Genomic DNA, 21,131 nt, shown 5'->3' with positions numbered 1-21,131 from the left:
ACAGCCTTGGCAGTGAGGAACTGGCATAGGAAACTGTCCTGCACAGAGCAGAGCTTGTGCCAAGCCCACACCACTTCATCATGGCTGAGCAGAGGGCTTGACACAAGCTCTCCAATGGTCATTTCCATAACAATGCCAAAATTGGCTAAATCAGCACTGGAAATAACCTCAGAAATAATGAGCATGGTTTGACAATGGAGCTGACCCATTTTAGAGCAGTCTTGGCAGCAGAGGGTGGGAGCTGATGGCCTCTTGCTCCTGAGAAATTCTGAGCTTCAAGTGCTCAGCCATGAATAAAGACAACTCATGGGTCTGGAGAGCCGGCACAAGGGAAAACGGAGGGAAGAGGCAGCTGAGGACAACTCCTCTTTATTGAACAAAGCTTGAGAAAAAACACTTTCATTACATAAACATTAAAAAGGACAGAAACACAGGACAAGAAGAAAAACACAAAAATATTTAAATAGACAGTCAAGAAATATGCCTTAGTGCTCCTTCCAACATAATGAGAAAAAACACCCCAGTGAAGAACCTTGCCCTGCTTCTGCTGAGGAAGCTGAGGGGCTGGAAGGTCTGAGCACCCAGTGACACCAAGGTGATAAAGAGGCCTCACCTTGCAGGGGATGAGGGGACAGCAGTGGGTGCAGCAATTAAGAGCTTTGTGCCCAGGAATGAAGAGGCAGGAGAGGCTGAGCTCAGCTGAGCACCTCCATGGGACAAGGCATTGGCAGTCATGGGCATCTCCTACCTGAAGATGACTTCTGGGCTGAACCAGTTGAACACAGGGTTTTCTTGGCAGCCAGCCAGAAGATAAAACTGCCAACATGGAGCACAGTGTGGAGACAAGCCTGCACAAACCTCCTTTCCTAAAGCTGCACTTAAAAAAACAAAGACTAAAAACAGCACGGCAGAGGTTGAGCAGTGGGGGCTTGCACAGGCAGAAGGACCTCAAAGGAGACAGAAAACCACCAGCAGGGAGCTGTACGTGCCTACACCTCACAATGGCTCTATGGTTGTGTAGTTAAAAACTTAAATATTTAATTACTTTTTAAGATACCTAAAGGGGAAGCTATCTATGGGAGAGGGAATTGTAAAGTATTTGGTATGTTCTCAAGTCTACTTAAACATTAAAATGACCACAAAGTGTCAAAAGTTTCCAACTAGCTAACAGGTAAGATGGGAGTGCATCAGTACTAGCTGGGCATGTGGTTCAGGTGTTCACAAGAAAAGGGGAAGGGTGGTTCCTGTTTAAACAAAGCTAAATTATTTTTAAAAAAAGATAGTTGTATTCACTTGTAAAAAATATTTTTGGACTACCTTAAATGAAATGAAAATATTTCCTAGCCTGAGTTGTTGCTCTTTGGTGAGTTAAGAGCTCTGCTGAAGGTTGGTTGGTGTGGATGAGCAGTTTAAAATCTTTATAAAAAAATTCAGAACATATCATCCTCATCAGATGACTCCAAGTACCGGACAGGCTTTTTGAGACGTCCAGGCCTGGTCCGGGGCACGACTGCTGCGGAGCTGCCTGCGTGAGGCTCTGACTCAGAGAAGCTCTCATCATCTTCCACCTTGGATTTCTGGAGGGAAAGCACAGTCAAGAGGTGAATCATGAATCTGAGCATAAACAGGACACACAATTAGCATAAAAGGCACCACGGTGTCACAGGCAAAGGGGTTGTTTGGACTGATGAGATCAAATCTGGGGTCTGTGTGCCTGAGGCCCCCCCTTCCCACCACCATTCCCCACCCCAAGGTAAAGATGGGTGTCACACAGGAGGTGCTGCCAGAACAAACAGCTCCCCACACCGGGTGCATCACAGCTCTGAGGGGCATCAGGGCACAAACCTTTACTGCAACTGATACAGAAGCCTTTGAGTCGTAATCTGAATCCGAATCCAGAGAGCTTGGGGGCCTCTTGTTCACTTTCCTTCCCTTGTCAGACTTGTCACCTGCTGCTCCAGATGCAGAATCCAGGGATCCCCCCTTTGCCACTGTCTTGATGGATTTGGGAGCAGTCTTTTTTTTCTTGGCCAGAAGATCCATGATGGAGGGCTGGTTACCTGCAAGAGGGCTTGGTCAGACCCTTGTTTGCTGCCTCATAGTTTGGGAATCACTTCAGCACTGCACTACAGCACCAGGTCAGTGCACAGGTCATCTCACTTTGGAGCCTGGGCTTCCAGAGAGATTGCTCTTTACTGAGATGATGAGAAGGGGGGTGTTTATCTGCTTAGTTCCACTACATTTAGAGAATCAAATTAAAGTGGACCCAAAGCAATTTCCAGGCTATTTCAGACTGAAAAGCCTTGAACTCTCAAAGCCTTGAACTGTGTAACCAAGCTTAAATAAACCTTAGAAACTTTTTCACAGGGAAGGCAGGCATTTACCCTCTATACTGAACAGTTACTTGTGCAGTTCATTCTCACCTATATTTGGACATTTTTATAACAGCCTCTTGAAGCATGTCTCCAAGTTAAGCTGAAAGGAGCAGGGCCATTCCCAAATGATAATGGCCTTTCTCAATTTAGGCAGGGAAAAAAACAGCTATTTTGCTGTGAAGTGACATACTGCTTTACTGCTGGGATCAAAACCCAGTGATGGAATATGCAAAACAGCTCCCAAAGTTTGACAAAGACCCCAGGCAGCTCAGTTTAAAAAACCTGAGTCAAATGCTGTAGATTTATGAGGTCAAACTAGCACTAAATAGATCAAGTTACCCCAAAGAAGCTTTTCTTCTTCCTGGGAAGCAAGCTACCCAGGAGCTTTCTTCCCAAAAAGACATGAAGTAGAACATTGACTGCAAGACAAATTCCACTCGAATTATTTCTGCCAAGTATTACATAGCACTGTAGGAAGCATTCACTTTTCCTGTTCCCAAACTAGAATTCACTCCCCTCAAGCATGTCCGAGATGAACAAGAACATGATCTGTTTGGAAACAAACTTCTTTAAAAATGACAACAACTCAGCAACCTTGGCCACAAACCTTAGATCTTTTCTGAAATGAAAAGAATTTTTTTCAAGCCTATGAATGCCTTAAAAAAATAAAAAAAATTCACTCAGACTTGTTTTCCACAGGAACAGTAATTGTTAACTAAAAATGCTCTAACTAAACTTTGCCTTACCCTCCATGGCCATGGGTCTCTTAGCTGCAGGTTTTTTAGATGTGGCCTTAATGTGAGGTGCAGGGACAGAGGGAGCTGTAGGAGCTTGACTCACATTTTCATTAGCAACATCTTGGACTTGAACTGAATAAAGAAAGCAGAAAATAAGTCTGAAAGTCAGATTATCTCCTTTGGCTATAAACATGAGAGGACAAAATGTTGATCCACTTTACAAAAAGAACAACTGTTAAAACTGGATTAATCACACGTTCAGGTTAGAAACAGACAAGAATTCTGTTGCACTGAAGCCAGCTTGGACCTCGTCATCAAAATTTCTTTGCAAGATCTGTGACTAAGGGGTCAGTCCCACTCAGAGCCCAGTGCACTCTCCTGGGGCTTCAGGAACAGCAACAAGGTTTAGAAGGTCTTGTACTCACCAGGGATAGTGCTTTGTGCTGGCTTTTCCTTAGGAGCTTTAGCTGTTTTCTCAGTGGTTGCCCTAGAAGACAAAACCCCAAGTATTTTTTCAACTTAGTATGCACTAAACAGGTGCATTGAGGAAAAAGATTTATTAATTTCTACGTAGCACACGCACAACTAATTCCCAGTGGCAGTGGGGAGAAATACTCACTTTGGAGCTGCTCTGGGTTTGGGAGCAGGTTTTTCTCTTGCCTGTGTATCTGATTGAGTGCTGTCATCACTGTTGCCCTGAAATTCAGACTCCTCATCTGAGCTGGAGAGGTTTGCTTCTGAGTCTGAACTGATTATGGTCTTGACTTTGGCTGATGAAATGACACAGAAGTATTATTTTACACATTTGGCAATATGCAGCTCAGGTTCTTTTTCACCATTGTAGCTGCAGCTATTAAAAAAATAAAAATCTGAATAAAACCAAGCAGATACTGAGACTGCCAGTGAGAAAACTCCAAATCCCAAGTGTATTCTGCACATACTTGCCAATGCCACATTTGATTTGCTAAGATAGTTGTGTAATTAAAACAAATAACCCTTCTCTAGTTGCCCATTTCTGCTTTTCCTTGAAAAAACAAAAATCTGCTCAAACGGTAGAGTTGTTATGTACAGTAAAATAAAGAAGCCTCTTAAAAATTATCCCTGACTGATATTTCAGACTCTGGAAGCTCTCTTGAACAGTCTGTTCCATTTTCTCCCCCATGGACTGTCCCTCCTCTGCATTGGTGTCATCACTCACCTGCTGCTTGGCGAACCACTCTCTCTCTTGGAGGAGGTGCCTCAAAATCAGACTCTGAATCAGAGCCTGAGTCAGACCAAGGGTTTCGCTTCTTCATTTTCTTTACTGGCTTAAATGGTAGAGTGGACTGTTTCTTAGCACCTGAAAAATATTGGGAATCAGGATGAACCCCAGAATTTCCAGCAGGCCAAGCTCAGCTTGGAAATACATTACTCCGTTTAGAGGATTCTGGCTAAAACATCAAAGAGAAATAGTAATCTATCCTGCCTGTTGTTCAGGATCACTTGCTCTCTCACCTAGTTTTTCCAAAAATACCAATCCTACATGTTACTCATCACCTTCAGGAAGAGGTCAGATAACCAAATTTACAATCCTTCCCCTCACTTTCCATTGATGGAATAACACAAAAACATTTACCTGGCTTAGTTTTAAGCTTCTGCACTAATCTCTGCTTTAAGCCTGTGGACTCTTTGTCTCCTGACGTGCTTTCTTCTTGATTCTCATCAAATTCATTTTTTTCACTCTGGAGATACGAGGAGATATCAAACAGATTGTGAGGCAGATCACTCAATCAGAAGAGGGACACAAATGTAGAAAGGAGTGACTTATTTTTAGATGCATGAAAGTGAGATAAGAAATCTGAGTTTGGGAAACGAAGTACATGTAAAATTGATTACAGCCAAGTAAATCAGACATGATCTGGCCCCAGATCAGGTGACCTAAACCACAAAATCCAACATTAACAAAAACAGGAACTTTGTCCCCACTCGTGTGAGTGCTCTGGTACTGCCCCTGTGTGCTGCTGGTGGGGCTCTGGGGTGTGTTGAGGATGCAGAGCTGAACAGGGTGGGTTAAAAACAACAGTGCAAAAAGTTATTTGGAAAAACTGTCAGATGGAACCATCTGTAGGAAAGGAGCAATATGTCTGGCTTACAGGTCAAAACAGGTGAGGGGATATTTTAGTTTTCTCTGTTGCAAATGGCTGGATGGGGCAATTTCAACCAGCCCTACAAAAGGACAAATCTTCTTTATCTCCTTGATATTGAGAACTATAACAGCATTAATGGGCTGAAAGCATTACTGGAAATGCAAAGGCTGCTCTAGAGAAGGGAATTTACTAGCTGTACTTCCTGCCTGCTAGAGAATTTATAAAACCCAAGACACCTAGAACAACTTTACTTGCATTTGCCTTTTCATTTGTTAAGCTACCAACCTATCTCTGACAGTCTGATATATGCTCTTGCCATAAGATTTCCCTCTAAGCCATCTCCTGATACATCAGCAAATCTGTTCTTCTTTAGACTAAGAAACATCTATTTCCAGTGTTTCTCATGTCCTAAGATTCTGTCCCTTTGCCTGAATTGCTGCTTCACTGGGACAAGTTCACCTAACAAGAACTTTAGGACTGTATTGAATCAGATGTAAAGAAACATTAAGCGTTGAAAATTTTCCTTTTTACCTTTTTCTTTTTATTTCTCTTCTCTGCCTCTGCCTTCATCTCTGCAGTTACTCGAGGAACAACCCTTACACCACAAGGTGATGGCATTACTTCTGCCAGTTGAGCCTTCTTCACCTTTGCTTTCCCTCCTTTTCCCTTTAAAGGTTTACCAGCCAACCCTGCCATCTCATCCTGGAGTTGCTGGGCTTCCACTGCCTGCAGAGGTGAATGTAAAACAATACAGCCATGAGAATACAAAGAAACAATCAATGTCCTCCTGAAACAAACACCATCACAGCCCCTGCAGTAAGGCACTCTCTGCTTGCTGGATAGATTTCTTACCATCAGTTTAACTGCAGCTTCCTGCTCTGGTACAGATTCCCACATTTCCAAACACTGGTTTAAGCCAGACCTGTAGTTTGGTTATTAGGGTAAGAAGGGACACAGGCAGTAACCAGGTGTGAAGGTGCACAGACACCAGCTCATAAATTGGGCTCTGTTCAGGAAGATCCAGCCATTCCCTCCCCTTTTAGTGCCCAAAAAGCCCTTTGATCTACATCTTCTCAGGCTTTATCCTTGTACTATAGTTTTCACCCTCCTAAAACACCTCTTCCTTATTCAAACTGGTAATTGACCTCCTTCCAACAGCCACGTTGGTGGTTTAACTCCCCAGCCCAGAGCTACTGGGGAGTGCTACTCCTATCCAAGCTGGGAAGGTGCAGAAAGCTTTCATTCTTCTCAATGTGTGCCAGACATGGGAGTTATGGTTTTTGGTTTCCTTGTGATGGCAAAAATCAATAAAAAGCTGGTGGACAAAACTAGGGGGAATTCAGTCATCTGCTCTGAATGCTGACATACATCAAGTGCTTCAACAAAGGCAGCAAGGTCTTCCTTCCACAGATCACTGGGTTTCTTGCTCTTGAGGTTTTCCAGCTCCTTTTCCTAAAGGGAATCACAGAGGATAACCAGTCACATTTTAATCTACCAAGAAAAAAATGATATAACAATGCTTTTATAAGAAAAGGAAGGAACATACTTTGTTATCTCTCTGCTTACAGAGCTCATCTTTCTTTTCTTTAGTCAGATACCAAAGGGGCATATTCAGTAGATAGTTGAAGTCTGGTCCAGAAGTTGCAGCTGATTCTTTGTCATTCTCTTCCTCCTCCTCCTCTTCCTCTTCTTCCTGAGTGTGGATTTATAACATTTCTCAGCAAATACACTGACATACAAGGGCAGACCTATTGACCAAGGTTGGAGTGACTGCATCACAGGTACTCCATGTGCCTCTGGTGTCCTCAACTCTTCTACAACAATTCAGAAATAGAGGTGAAGTTACACTTGTTAAAACCTCAGCTGCTCTGACACAGAAGGATCCATCTGCAAAACAATTCCCCACATTTTTTGCTCTGTTCTGTTTGGTATCTGTGTCTTGATAGTCCAGGTTCTCTCAGGTTACTTAAAACTGTTATCTTGCTCACAGACCTTCTAAAGCTGTCCCACAGGTGTAAGGAAATCCTTAACAGCAGAAATTGGGTGGCAAGAGGGCTTGACCAGACAGACTCAAACCCAAAGAACTGGATCCCAGCAACTTCCAAACAGGGGAACAAATTTCTGCTTATCTTGTTTCCTACCACAGATGTACCACACACACAACTTCTTGAATCCTACAAATTAAAAAGCAACCTGGGCTTCTTCCTGGGAATTATGAGGGTACAGCAGTAGGGGCTAGTTTGGGTCTATTTAGAGAGGATGACTGAAACATTACCTTTTTCTGTGATTCCTTCCAAGCCTTCACTGGATCAGATTCATACCCTCTCTGGATGAGAACTTGAATCAGCTCTTTCTTGGGTTTGTTTTCTGTAAAGAGACATTTTAGCATTGTCAGTTAGTGACCACTGCCAATCACTGCTAAGAGAGATGGGCTTTAAATTTTGGATCCCATGGCTCTGGCAGCTCAATATCCTACAAGACCCTAAAATAGCCTTTCTTCATCAGAGAAGGGACATGTGGACAAGCCTGAAATAACACCTAAAAAGCTCCTAAATAGGAGGTGACTGGTCAGGTTTGCTCCTACGCCTGCCAGAAAGATGTAAACATTTTTTCTTTATTTCCATATATGCATTTCTCCTGCTCTTAAGTTGTTTTTGAACTTGGAAAAAAAAGTGTGATAGTATCAAAAAGGTTTTGCAAGAATAAGCAGGCAGGTACAGGAAAAATAACTCTGATAGCACTGAAAGGCTTTGGTATAGCTTGCACCTCATTAGACTTCACCTGGGAAATGTATATTACCAGTGCCCCAGCCCACGGAGATGCTCCAGCTAGAATTTGTTCCTTTTAAGATACCAGAAGCAATCAACCATGAGATACAAACACAAATGAAACAAGCTCTGTCAGCCTTGGAACTGCTTATTACTAAAACCCAAGAAAATGCATTTCAAGGGAATTATTTCTCTTCCTTGAGTCAAGTCAAACAGAGGCAGGCTGTTGGGATTATTGAGCTGCCTTCAGACACAAACCACAAAGCATCTTATGACACTTTGTCTAGCTGCTTCCTCCATAAACACAAGTGAAATACAGACAGCCTTTTAGACTGAGGTGGAAAAGTTGACTGAAAAATTTGAATGCTGGGAACAAAGATCTGTTTCTTTTTCTAGCTCATGATTCTCAGATGCTGCTAACTTGAATATCTTCTAACTTTGAAACCTCAGTCCACTGAAAAGATGGTTTGGAGTATTTTTTGCAGGGGGTCAAAGCTAACAGAGAGAGATACAGGTTCTTGTGAAGTCTGCACTTGAGCAGAAAGCACTGCCCCTTTCCAGCCCAACTAGTCCTTAACTCTTATTCCTACCGAGTCAGAAATAGACAGGAATTATTGCTTAACTATTTAAAAAAAAAATGCTTCTCTCACAGGAGAGTCAGCCACACAGTAGGAAAGCTGTACAAGTATCCTGCTTTAATTAATATGTGCATAATGCTCTGCAGCCCAAGGATACTCCGTGAGGCATTTTCCTCTTGCATGTTACTGGAAGGGCAAGATAAGCCCTGGTGTAGTTTGTTAAGAGCCAGTGTGGGGCTGAAGGGGTGTTGACAGAACTCAAGGGAGCACCTGGTTCCCCCTCCTGGTTTCATAAACCAAGTAACCAGGAACAATGCATACCGATGACAATTTTGCCATCTATTTTCTCCAGGATGAAACGAGCCTGGTTGCTCAGTTTTGCAGACTCTGCAGCCAGCATTCCAATCAGCCATTCCTTTCGTAAATTGTAGTACCGGAGCCTGAGTTCAAAGAACTCCTTCAGAATATCCTGGGGAGAGTCGTACTTCTTGAGAAAGCCAACGTGGTCAAAAAGAACCTAGATGAAAGAACAGAGGAGTTATGATAATAAAATTGATTTCCGAAACTGCTAAAATTACCTACAATGCAAATGTGACAGTGCAAGTGAATCACTGGCCAACAAACTCTAAAACCTTAGTGTTGCAGCAGAGAAAACCTTAGAATTTCAAAGTTCTTGAAAATGCACAATAGGGTTAAACTTATTTGAATCTTAAAGCTATCTGTGGGATAAACATCCTGCACCAAGCTTCACACATTGTCTGAATCCAGACACTCAATGGCAGTGCTGATGTCACAACAAAGGCCTCTGAACTCTGTGATTTCAGATCACTTTGGCTCCTTCAGGCAAAACCAAACCTCTCTGCACCCATTCCCCAGCGAGCCTCTTAACCTTTTGAAGATTGATTTAGTGAGCTGATTTTAAACCAACAGCAGCAAAAAACCCAAAGTGAGTAGCTTAATGCAGAAGAATATTTGTTACATGCAGCAACTGCAGCTGTCCACAGTCTGAGTTAAACCAAGAACGTTTGGCAAAGTCTGTGACATACCATGGAGTTGCATGTTAAATTTGTTTGGAGTTTGAAGACCTTGTGCAGCCCCACTGAGTTAGCTTCAACTAGTTTTTCTTCAGTCATCTTCACCACAAACTTCACTGTTGTGTCTGTGTGATATTCTTTATAGTCTGTGATTAGTGGGGGTGTCTTCTCAGTCCCGTTTAACATTGGCTCCAGAACTTGCTCTTTGTAAGTCTGAGAAAACAACCAAAGTCAGACCCATGTTTTCCAGGGAGATGAAAAGCTGCAAAGCTCACTTATCCCATTTTGTTCTACAGAGCAAAAGATACATTCCTCAGGTAAATTCTCCATTTATTACCTGTGTCCATGTTCTGACAGGCAGCTCAGTGATCTCAATGGTTGTAGAATCAAGGATAGACACTTCACCACTTATCACATACTGATTAGGTCCCAGCTCATCTATTGTGCCTTTGAAATTCTTGTAACTAGGAAGCTAAGGAGAAAAGAAAAGAATTCAACATTGTCTTGATGCTTCTCTTCTTAAGCACTTCCACGAAATGCTCCAATGTGTGCTGAATAAACTAAGGAGACATTGCTTCTTAAATGCATTCTTTACCATTGGCAATGGCTCCTGTCCATCCATCAGACGAGTAATGTTATTCACAACTTCCCTGATATCAAAGTTGGGGATCTTGCAGGACCAGCCAGTACCAATCCCTTCTGCCCCATTTATCAGCACCATTGGAATGATGGGGATATACCATTCTGGCTCCACACGTTGATTGTCATCATAAAGAAACCTCAGGACATTGTCATCCGTGGGTGGGAAGAGCAACCGTGCAAGTGGGCTAGAATGGAAAAGAGAATTTAAGCCCAAATCCTCATTACATTGCTCCCATCTCCATGTTCTCTGGAATCATAACCAAGATTACATGTCTGAATCTAGGATCCAAATCTCACTTCAGTGATTTCTACTCTGAGTCTGCAAGTAGTCCAAGGTTTTAGAGGGAAAATCATTTTTCCTTTTAACTGCTGTCAAATTGAGTCCTGTAACATGCTAAGAATGTTTAGGACAGAAAGAAATCTTTCATTCTGACCTGAGCATTGTAAAGATGTATCGAGGGCTGGCAGAGTCTTTCCCACCATGTAGTCTTGTGCCAAACTGACCAATAGGCTGTAGCAAGTTGAGGTTGTTACTGCCCACAAAGTTCTGAGCCAAGTTAATAATAGTCATCATCAGTGATGCCTGCAACAAAAGAAGGTTCAAAGCTAAAAATAGTGAAGTATTAATAGTGGATACACAGCCAGTTTGCTTTGGCTTTTATACTGAAACATCTAATCCTGCCATAGAGGCATCTCAACTGTCAAGTCAGGGCTTTTTTGCCTTTCATTTAATAAGCATTTTGCACAATGAGGCCAGGTTCTTACTTCACCATGATGGTATGAGGACATCTCAGCTACAGAACCAGCCAGCTGAGCAACCTTCACCTCCCGCTTATCGTTTCGTTTGAAACATGTGAACAGCACTTTTCTCTGACCTGGCTTCAAACCTGTATAGAAAGAAAGGACCTTGTGATTAGAATGCATAATGTGTTTCTGCTCTCTAGAGACTAAGATCTACTTATACCCCCGAAAATTCTGCACCAGCAGAGTAAGGTGTGTGCAATAATATACTAAAAAATGGACAAGACATTTAAGCCAAAGATTAAAAAACTTAAAATAGCAGAAAACAGACTTCAGAATGCAGCAGGTTACCCTGATTCTGATGAAATGACACACAAACACTTATTTGTTAAATTCTGGTGAATGCATAATGTGCAATCACTGTCATGAGATAACTCACCATCAACCAGTGATGGAATTGAGCGTTCATTATCTGAGTTTGAGAACAGAACTAACTCCTTGTTGATGAAGTCGTTGTATGTCAGGTAACTGGTATCTTTCCCATACAGGTATTCCTAAGAAAAACAGGTGCAAGATTGTCTTAATTTTCACAAGGCCTCACCTGTCTCTTAGCTCATTAAAATGGAAACTCATTGTAACACTGGCTAAAGGCAGCTCAGCATTCTTAGCATGGCAAAGTGAACCATCACTTCCCATGATGCAGGCCCACTTTTTGAGAAATAAAAGTATTCATGCAGTCCTACATCATTTGAGAGATAGGAGTCAAAAAATGAAATTTAACTGCTGGACAGCTGACAGTGAAGCTATATTGATAAGATGAGAGAAGAAGCTGCTCTGTAAAATCCTGAAACATTTTAGCTGTCCCATAATCCGGTGCCTGACTGACAGAGTGAGCTGTGAGCAGGTCTGGCACGCTGGGCTGAATCTGAGAACAGCCCCAGGGAGGGAGAGGAAACCAGTTCCCTTTGTGTACCTAAACCTTTTACCTCTGGCAGACCGTGCAGCTTCCGTTGTCTTCTATCCTCCATGAAATTAGTCAGCCACTCCTTTCGCTCTTCTACCTTCTTCTTGCTAAAGGCCTGTGGATTACACAAAGAAAAATAACTCGTTTCTAGACCATTCTCTGGTGCATGCTATGGGAACATTTGAGAAAAAAAAAGCACACAGAAGAGTTTACCCAGGAGAACAACATGCTAAACAGGCTGACTTCATAGACTGAGTGCAATAGAAGGTTCTTGTTGCCATATTAAAAGCATAATTTCTACCAGGCTTTAAAAGACATGGTAGCTGAGTTTAAATGTATGTATTTTTTTACATAATAATGTACAAGTAAAGCAGATTTCCCTATTAATATTTTTGGGGAAAAAAAAATGGGGTTTTGGCCTTTCCTAATAGCTCAGAAGTCTTAATAGTCAACGCCTACTGGAGGTGAAGAAGTTCACAGAAGTGAGGACTGTTTTAATCCACTGGTGAACCATTTTATAGGAAGAAAACCTGGGGGAGAAAGGGGAGGTCTGACTTGGAGAAAACTGCAGCAGAACTTGGAGAAACGTTAAAAGGAATATTTACTATTGTGTCAGAAAATGTCAATTGGTTTGTAGTGATTAGTTTGTTCTGAGCTATATTTAAAAACCACCATTAAAAGGCCTGAGGTCCACAGACAGATTTGCTTCTACTGCTTAGACTAAAGCTGTAGCCTTGGTAACAAAGAGATTGCCTCAAGCCCAAAGGCCTCTAAGAGCATTTTAAGAGAAAATGCACAGCACTCTAAGCAGTAGCATACCAAAGGTAGTAAGTCAGCAATTAAATCAAGTGTTAGTTACCAGGGTGATCGCAGCATCATCTTCAGGACCAGAATATTTGAAGCCAATTCGATGTTTAGCCATATCTGCAAAGTATTCTTTAGCCTCCTTTGATGTGCTGGTACCCAAACCTGCAGAGAAAACACAAGTTGTTACAATTAACTTCTTGCACAAATTAAGTTACAGTTTGAAAAAATACTTTGCTAAGCCTGGTTCCTGTGATGCATCATGTAAATGTGCAGCACCATGACTTACTGAAAATTTAAGTTACTTCCCATCTTGTTTTAAAGTATCACAAAAATCACAGACAAGTGGGCAGCTGCATGTGTTGAACCCCTTTCTGCATAAGCAGGGCTAACTCTGAATTTAATTAAGCTCTTACTTGGGTCATTTAATTTCACTGCTTTCTACAAACCTTTATAGTACTTGATTTTCCATGAATTGTAGTTCTGTGTGTTGCTTTTCCATTCTTCAAATTCAGGAATGCTGTAGAATGCAATTTCTTCTTTGTTTTTAGAGGCCTAGAGTGAACAAATATTTCAACTGTGAAATGAGAGGCAGAGATTTGGGCCAATGGACCCTCCCTTCATTCACCTTAGCATCTACCCAACCTTTACCTTGATGATGGGAGTAATGAATTCCTCCAAAAAGTTGTGTTTTAGAAGAGATGGCCAGTTGTGATGGATGAAGTTGATCAGCAGACCTTTGATATGGGATCCATCTTGATCCTGAGTTACAAAGAAAAAAAGAAAGACAAGACAGACATATTTAAGCAGGGACATGATAGAGTGACAATTGTTGGCTTAATAGCAAATGATATTATTCTAACTGATCTATTAATTTTACTTCTAAAAAGGTGACAATGTGCTGATTACTGAATATTAAGAGAAATAGAAAATGCACATTCTTGGTGGAAAAAAGGTGTCAAGGACCTTGAATCAGCTGGCTGAAAAGGCAGTAAGTATATAGCTGGTTTGTTTTGCTACTCCCCCCCTCATCTTTGTGTTTTGTTTTGTGGCTGAAAAGGCATTTTGGCCACTAAAATATAGAATGATAAAAAAGAAATTAAAACACAGAATTAGGTACAATGATAGCAATGGGAGAAAGGTAGTATTTTCTTTTCCTCTGTATTCAAGAGTTGGGGGTTTTTTCCTCTCCCATTTTTCAGTTTTAGTGAACCTCACCTGATCTGTCATGATCATAATCTTTCCATAGCGAAGACTCTTTAAAGATTCTTGATCTTCATAGTTCTTTTTATATTGCAAACCCACAATCTTGATGATGTTGTTGATTTCAGCGTTTTCCATAATCTGGAGAAGATCACAGGGAATAAAAGCTTGTCTTTCAGACTTAAAACGTAGCTCAGAAAAGTCTAAAATTATCTGTCATATATCACTGACTGAGCTTTGTCTTGCCAACGTTTGGGGTTTTTTTTGCTTATTGGAAATTTATCATTTCTAAACTGAAGTCTAATACTGAAATTATTCTAGATAATTCCAAACATTTTCTAGTCCACAACACAAACATTATCCCTTCAAGCAAAACACCAAGAAGGACTTCAGCAAGTGAGACTGAAGATGAGTCACTCATGCATTTCAGACACTACTCCTAGGAGTTAGGGTGCTCCAGGTGTGCAGCCTCAGTAACATGCTGAGCTACTCAGAGCACACTATGCCTTCTCACAAAGACTGGAATGATTTTCCAACCAACCTGCTTATGAGAAGCTTCCCTGACGTTGAGTATTTTCCCACGAAGAGGAAATACCCCATACTTGTCTCTACCAACCACTCCGAGACCAGAGACAGCCAATGTTTTGGCTGAATCCCCCTCAGTCAGGATAAGTGTGCAATCCAAAGAATTCTTGCTGCCTAAAAAAAAAAATTAAAATAAAGAAGAAGCCAATTTTCCAATTAAGAAGTGAAAGCAAAGCCTCCATATTTAAGTATCTTCTGACAGAGGCTTTGTTGCTGTGTGTATAGTAAATGGGGACAAACACACAGTAAATGGAACTGTAAAATGGGGATTAACTATTATTACAAGTTCTCATTATCTTTAGGAAACAATTCTTTCATTTGTTGAACAAATATTTTTAAACTGTTTTTGAATTAACTGGTCACAAAGGATGTAGAACACTTACCAGCATCATTGGCATCATCCAGCTTAGGAACACCCTTAATCTTGGTGTGTTTCACAGCTGAACATTTCTTATTCAGCTGGCTCTGAGCTTTAAATTTTACCCAGTTTAGGATACTTTCAACAATGCCACAGCCAACTGCCTGCAATACAAAAAATAACCCAAACAATTGGGGGAAAAGCCTTAACAATGACAGAATTCTAAGGTATACACTTTTTCTTTAGTTCGTGACGTTACTTCAAAAGTATTATTTGCCCCATTAACCCAAGATGCAGTTTTACAGGCATCTTGATTATCCATAGATATCAATACTTACACCCTTAATAAATTTTTCACTCAGTTTACAGGTGGAGCCAAAGTTCTTTGCCTGCAGAGTCATGTTCTCCTTAGTCTGAGAGTCAAAGGTTGGGTTTTCAATTAAGGAATTCACAAAAATCCACATGTGGTTCTTCACCTGTGGACAAATACAACAAGCACCATACATCACATGGGCTCATTTCAGTCACAGCAGTGTGTTCTGGCATTCTCTTGTCAGAATCACAGAGAGGGAAAATGCAGTTATCTGTGGTTTTATGTTTTCCTAGACATCTTGAAGGCATTTAAGGCAGCTAATGAACATTTGTGAATGAAGTTATATGATTTGGGATGTCAAGGAATCAGCAGCTCTCAGCCTGCATAGGTATTATCTAACAGCAAGTTTTAGTGCATCTACACTGGTGTACAGTGTTCTGGTTACAAAATCCAACAGCCAATGAGAAGATTGTTAATTAATTATAATAATTAGCAATTTTATATGTATTGCCTGTACAATGGAAATACACATTATCAATGTAGTAAAGCATTACATTGTAGTTACAATTTGCAGTAGTGCCAGAGTTTTGTTTCCCAGGGGGAATTCTGACATTGTACCTGAAAAGGCTTCACTCCAACTCCGTTTTTGTTCTTCTTTTTCACAACATCAATCAGTTTAGCCACAATCTGGTCAGCTACATAATCAACATGCCTTCCACCCTAAGGGAAAACAGGACCAAAAACCTGGTGGTCAGTACATTGACAAGAAAAAAAAGGATGTGTATCTAGTTATAATTTTAAGCAGAGTCTTTGCAACATTAAGCAACTGGGTATTTTTTGCCAACATACATAAGTTTGCAAGTGGGTAAGAATAATGATTAAGAATGACATTAGTTGGACTAAATTAACTACAGGAGAGTTACCTTTGTAGTGGCAATGCTGTTGACAAAGCTGACTTGCTGGAAGCCTTTTTCACTTAAAGTCAAACACACTTCCCAGCGAGAATTTACTTCCTCATGGATAACCTTAAGAGCATTTCCAGTTTCATCCACTTTGTCCTTCAGATAGAGATCCACGTAGCTGCGGAATCCTTTCACCTGCAGACAGATGAGAGCAGACAACTCGTTTGTAACAGCTCCTATAAATAATTCATCCACTCCTGAAAAACAGGGAAACCACTCGTGTGAATTTTCCCTTTACTGTGCACAGTGACGTAAATGGCCTCAACAAAATCTCACTTTTTAAATGGCACAGGAGTTACATGAGGAATAGAGGTATTACTGCTTCATTTAAACGCTCACTTACAGGCAGCCTCTGTCCATTTAGGAAAACTTTGACATCCTTGGTGGATCCAGCAATATCATAGGCTCTTCGAGACATCAGTGCTACAATGTCTTTGTCAAGAATATCCATTTTGAATTTTGACAGATCAGGTTGGAAAGTGACACATGTAAAATCTTCTCCATCAAAATATTTCAGTTTCATTTCACCAGCCTTTCCCATGTTGTCCGTCCAGGTCTGGGAAAAGGATGTTTTGTGAGTTGCAAGTCTAACATACCCAAACAACTAGTGTAGTTCTTAAAAGCAGTAAGCTGATTTATGAGCTTTAAAAACTTTGAAGTTAAAAACCCCACTGGTTAAAAGCTAGATTCCAATTATGTCTCCTTATTTCATTATTAATTTGAATTATATTTGGTGGTGCAATAACTGGGCAAATTTATTGCAATCGTGATGCACTGAATGCAAGTTACACCTAGATTTTTGGAACAAAAACTTAGGAGCTTGTTTGAAAATCCTGGGTATAGCCTTACTGGAACCAGGAGTGTTCATACCTGCTTGAATAACTTCTTGTATTCACGACATGCAGTTTCCACAGTAAATTTTTTGCTAAATATGTTGCACAATTTGGCTCCATAACCATTTCGCCCACCTGGAATGAGAAGCAAAGCAGACTTGTGCTATTACCTTTGTCCAAAAGTCATCAAAAGGAATTCCAGACTAAAAGGAGATCAGCCACTTCAGCACAACTGAAGTACAACTGTTAATAAGCAACAACAGCCTAGAAACTCAGTACGTGACTATAAACCCATATTTAATTGGGATTAGTGTTCAAAGAGAATTGTTCCTATTCTCCTACCTGTGACTTTCTTCTCATTATCATCATAGTTGCTGGATGTTAGGAGCTGCCCAAAGATAAGAGCAGGTACATAGACCTTCTCCACTTTGTGTTCAACAACTGGAATACCTTTCCCATTGTTCCATACACTGATTGTGTTGTTCTCCCTAGTGGGGAAAAAACCAAGAAGTGTGTTTTTAAGGCTGCAAGTGACTGAGCTATGAAACAAGTGCACAAAAGCTCTGGGGAAAGGCCACCACCTCTCCCACAGCAAATCTCTGTTCAGCAAGTGCAGCAACTGCCAGTAGAGGGAGGACAAGTTAACAAAAATGCACAGATCTGCAGATGCTGTCTATGAAATGGACCACCACACATAAAACTCCTCTATATGTGCTCAACAACAGAATAAAAAGGTTGAGAAGAAAAGAAGAAAATAGCAACAACAGAAAACAACACCACCAACAAAGCACTAATTTCATCAGTCAGTTCTCTCTAAGAGAACAAGGGACTAAACAAAGAAAAGGCTTTCACAACTGGAGAATTACTTTTAGTCTCACTTGGCTCAGCAGAGCCTTCCAGTACTGCACCAGCTCAGCAGAGCAGCAGCTGAGGGAGGAAACAAAACACACTTGAGTTGGGAAGGCAATTAACAAAAAATGAAATAAGACTTACACATCAATTGTCACTTTAATGCATGACATGTTTTTATCCCTCTGCTTGTTGTCTGCAGCATTGACTGGAATGGAAAGATTATTATTATTATATTACATTCTCAATCAAGGCAAAATCATTTACTCCAAAGTGTCTTCAGTGGAATGAATGCAAAAATTCAATACCATGTTACTAATAACCCTCTGGGTACACAAATAGTTTGCAAGTTACATAGACAATACTACAGCTTAACATAAAAGGGACAACTTTGGGGTGAATTAAATGGGTTTTGTAATAGATTGGGCCATTATCCTAGGAACGGCTTTATATTAATTAGTGCTAATGAAAGGACATTTGTATACAATATTTCCAAGCACAAGCCACGTGTACCCTGCAAACTCTGTTCATCAAATGAAACAGACATTACTTGGTCAACAATGTAACCAGATAAAAGTGCACTTGGTAAGTTCTTACATTTAGTTTCAGCACCCATCAATAACTTATCAATCATTGGCTCCACAGACAGGTCACCTTACCCAGAATCTCATCAAAGATTTTGTATAAGCCAGGCACAAAGGTCACATCTCTGCAGTTAAGGCCCACGTCCTCATCAAAAACCCACATTTGCTGAAAAGAAGGCAAGAAACACCTAAGACCCCGGGCACAGCTCCCCTCCTGTGCCACCCCTTTGTAACGCGGATGGTTTGTTCTTTATGTGAATTACTTCAGGGGGGCTTGGATACACGACCCTCACCCCGGCATCCCCCCACAGACCTGGGTGACCAGCTCCACGGAGCCGATGTAGGTGTCCGGCCGGAGCAGGATGTGCTCCAGCTGCGTCTTCTTCTGGTAGATGTGTTCCACCGAGAGCCCCTTCTTGGCGCCATCGCCCTTGGCCACCCGGAGGTTCTCATCCGCGATCTGCTGGGGGGGAAAGACAGCGGCAGTGAGGGGCTGGGGCAGAGAGGCCGGGGGGGAGCTGGGTAGCAGGGAACCCCGACACGGCACCAGGAGAGAGGAGCCCGAGGAGGAGGGAAATATCACAGGAATAGAGGATCTGAGGGAAGAGGCCACGAGAAGGACACGAGGAGACCCTAAGGGAGCCCAGCGGGAGCTGAGGGAGGCCCGGGACGCGGCGGCGGGGGAACCTGAAGCCCTGCGGGTAGAGGGGTCCGCGATGGGCGGGACAGGGGAAGGGTCCGGTGCCCGCACGCACCCGGAGGGGCGATGGGGACTCCATGGCGGTGCCGCGCGCTGATCAGCGGAGGCGATGGCGGCCGCCAACGGCCGGGAGCTTTTCAAGCCTCCGCTCAGCCCGCCGAAACCCTCCGCCAATCCCCGCCGACGGACCCCAGCCGGGAGCCAATTGCAGGTGGAGGGCGGGGACGTAAGCCCCGCCCCTCTGTCCCTCCTGCCAGTTACCAGGCGCTCTGCTCGTTCAAAACCACCACTCAGAAGGCGCCGTTGCGGGACGGACAGCGCTTTAGACCAATAGAAGGAGAGCAGGGGCGGGCGCTGTGCGGCGGGTCCCTGCGCTGGCCTGGGTTCCATGGCTGGTGCCGCGTTACTGGGACGCGCTGGGCGCCGCTGGGGCCACAGTGAGACCCACTGGGAGCCTCTGGGAAAACGCAGGGACCTTCCGGGAAAATCCCGGGGATTTACTGGGCTGGTCCTCATGTCACACTGGGGCAATAGTGGGCAGACCCTGGGGACACACTGGGACACAGCACACCCTCTTCAACCCACACATGGTCCCCGGGTACACACCAGTGGGGTACCCCCCGCCCCGAGCCGCTCACTGGGGGGCTGCCACCCCACATGGGCACAGACCCAAACCTCGCTGCTGCTGCCCGACCCCTGACCCAGCGCTGCCCGCGGCCCCTTGCCTGCCCGCTGCCCCACAGTGGGGGTGTCAGTGTCAGCTTCTCGGCCATCCCTCCACGCCACGCAGGTCTGGGGGGGTCAAACCCCACTGCTGGTACGTCGGGAGGATCGAACTGTGTTCGAGAGAGTCAAAATTCCCACTGTCTGGAAGCTTGGAGAGGAAAACTCAGCAGCTCTGTGCTCCAGAGTCCTGTGCTCCAGCTCCTGGGGGCTGCTGCTGCTCTGTTGACCCAGTGCAACCGGGGCAACGGGGTCTGGAACCCGCTGACCTCACGGTTCCATCCCCCGACCTCAGGTGGGACATTCCAAGCAGGATGAAGCCCACAGGTGGTTCCATATGTTCTCTACCTGTTCCTGTGCCCCATGTGCCCCAGCATGCGATGTCCTGGGTAGAGACACCTCCCAGTAACATTACAGAGCATTGAGCATCACTCAAAACACCAACTTTTTTGTGTCTTTATTTCTGGGGCAGTGACAGCGTTCACTGGCGGTGCAGGGAGGTGGCTGGGCACAGCCTGTCACCACCGTGCCACCCCACACCTGGGGATCTGCAGGAACAGCACAGCCAAGGACAAGCACAGCACAGCTGTCCCCTCAGTGCTCCTGCACAGCCTTGATGCTGCAGTTCTTCCCCTGGCATTGCTCACGGGACTCCCGGGGTTATTTCCCAACGCCTCCTGGGGTGTGGGGTGTGGGTCACCCGTGCCAGGGTCACCACATGTGCCGGTAGGGAAAGGCCACCTCCACGCAGAGCACTGCCAGTGCCTGGGAGCAGTTGTGTCGCTGCCCTGCCAGCAGCCTGCCCTCACCCAGGGGGGTGGCCAGGCCCTCCCCGGCACCGGAGCTGCGCCAGCCCTGGCAGTCCCGCCTGCGGGCTTGGCTTCCCCGCGGTGTCGATCCATGCCAGGCCAACTGGTGGGTCCTGTGGATGGGGATAAGGCTGAGAGGGGCTGGGGGACACTCTCTGGGAGTCCCCTCCAGCTCCTTGAGCCAGCTCCTGCATCTTTGCTAGTGCCAGGGGTGTGGGGGGTCCTGGTGTAGACCCCTACCCTGGTTCCCAGCACAGGTGGATTCATCTGGGGGCACCCTGATGGCACCTGCCCCACGGCCAGACTCACCAGAGGGGATCTGTCAGCACATTGCGCCTGTTGAAGGAGTAGATGGGACCCTGTAGGGTGGCACTGGCCTGACCCTCAAAGAGGGAGCTCCAGGACTTGGCCAGCAGCTGGCCCTGTGGGTACAAGCATCAACA

At 43.7% G+C, this 21,131-nt stretch overlaps 1 protein-coding gene and 2 long non-coding RNA genes across 3 annotated transcripts in view; 1 reads left to right on the top strand and 2 right to left on the bottom strand.

Annotated features, from left to right (window-relative positions):
- TOP2A (DNA topoisomerase II alpha) overlaps window positions 1–19,294 on the bottom strand; it is an 86,924-nt gene extending 67,630 nt beyond the window's left edge. Inside the window, exons 1-35 of the mRNA XM_071728596.1 lie at window positions 19,212–19,294; window positions 18,770–18,916; window positions 18,532–18,622; window positions 18,017–18,080; window positions 17,366–17,511; window positions 17,061–17,158; window positions 16,534–16,746; window positions 16,152–16,325; window positions 15,847–15,948; window positions 15,254–15,391; window positions 14,941–15,079; window positions 14,514–14,671; window positions 13,988–14,113; window positions 13,421–13,531; window positions 13,219–13,324; window positions 12,825–12,934; window positions 11,988–12,080; window positions 11,441–11,555; window positions 11,026–11,147; window positions 10,695–10,843; window positions 10,214–10,445; window positions 9,956–10,090; window positions 9,631–9,831; window positions 8,906–9,101; window positions 7,514–7,605; window positions 6,785–6,931; window positions 6,607–6,690; window positions 5,770–5,964; window positions 4,728–4,833; window positions 4,311–4,451; window positions 3,732–3,882; window positions 3,538–3,599; window positions 3,122–3,244; window positions 1,846–2,060; window positions 364–1,577 (exon numbers count right to left, since the gene is read on the bottom strand). Coding sequence (XP_071584697.1) covers window positions 1,431–1,577; window positions 1,846–2,060; window positions 3,122–3,244; window positions 3,538–3,599; window positions 3,732–3,882; window positions 4,311–4,451; window positions 4,728–4,833; window positions 5,770–5,964; window positions 6,607–6,690; window positions 6,785–6,931; window positions 7,514–7,605; window positions 8,906–9,101; window positions 9,631–9,831; window positions 9,956–10,090; window positions 10,214–10,445; window positions 10,695–10,843; window positions 11,026–11,147; window positions 11,441–11,555; window positions 11,988–12,080; window positions 12,825–12,934; window positions 13,219–13,324; window positions 13,421–13,531; window positions 13,988–14,113; window positions 14,514–14,671; window positions 14,941–15,079; window positions 15,254–15,391; window positions 15,847–15,948; window positions 16,152–16,325; window positions 16,534–16,746; window positions 17,061–17,158; window positions 17,366–17,511; window positions 18,017–18,080; window positions 18,532–18,622; window positions 18,770–18,916; window positions 19,212–19,235 — 4,653 coding nt within the window. The 5' untranslated portion in view covers window positions 19,236–19,294 and the 3' untranslated portion in view covers window positions 364–1,430. The remainder of the gene's footprint in view (window positions 1–363; window positions 1,578–1,845; window positions 2,061–3,121; window positions 3,245–3,537; window positions 3,600–3,731; window positions 3,883–4,310; window positions 4,452–4,727; window positions 4,834–5,769; window positions 5,965–6,606; window positions 6,691–6,784; window positions 6,932–7,513; window positions 7,606–8,905; window positions 9,102–9,630; window positions 9,832–9,955; window positions 10,091–10,213; window positions 10,446–10,694; window positions 10,844–11,025; window positions 11,148–11,440; window positions 11,556–11,987; window positions 12,081–12,824; window positions 12,935–13,218; window positions 13,325–13,420; window positions 13,532–13,987; window positions 14,114–14,513; window positions 14,672–14,940; window positions 15,080–15,253; window positions 15,392–15,846; window positions 15,949–16,151; window positions 16,326–16,533; window positions 16,747–17,060; window positions 17,159–17,365; window positions 17,512–18,016; window positions 18,081–18,531; window positions 18,623–18,769; window positions 18,917–19,211) is intronic.
- LOC139788602 (uncharacterized) lies at window positions 5,119–13,456 on the top strand. The gene is made up of 3 exons (XR_011722888.1): window positions 5,119–5,256; window positions 5,913–5,972; window positions 13,321–13,456. It is a non-coding gene; the product is annotated as an uncharacterized lncRNA (long non-coding RNA).
- Window positions 19,295–20,321: 1,027 nt separating the features above from the next.
- On the bottom strand, window positions 20,322–21,106 carry LOC139788606 (uncharacterized). The gene is made up of 2 exons (XR_011722895.1): window positions 20,998–21,106; window positions 20,322–20,801 (listed from the first exon to the last, which is right to left on the bottom strand). It is a non-coding gene; the product is annotated as an uncharacterized lncRNA (long non-coding RNA).
- Window positions 21,107–21,131: the final 25 nt, after the last annotated feature.

Source organism: Heliangelus exortis, chromosome 29 (assembly GCF_036169615.1).
Source record: "Heliangelus exortis chromosome 29, bHelExo1.hap1, whole genome shotgun sequence".
In the NCBI taxonomy this organism is placed as follows: Eukaryota; Metazoa; Chordata; class Aves; order Apodiformes; family Trochilidae; genus Heliangelus; species Heliangelus exortis.
The sequence above is the reverse complement of the archived record's forward strand: the minus strand, read 5'-3'. Positions and strand labels throughout refer to the sequence as shown.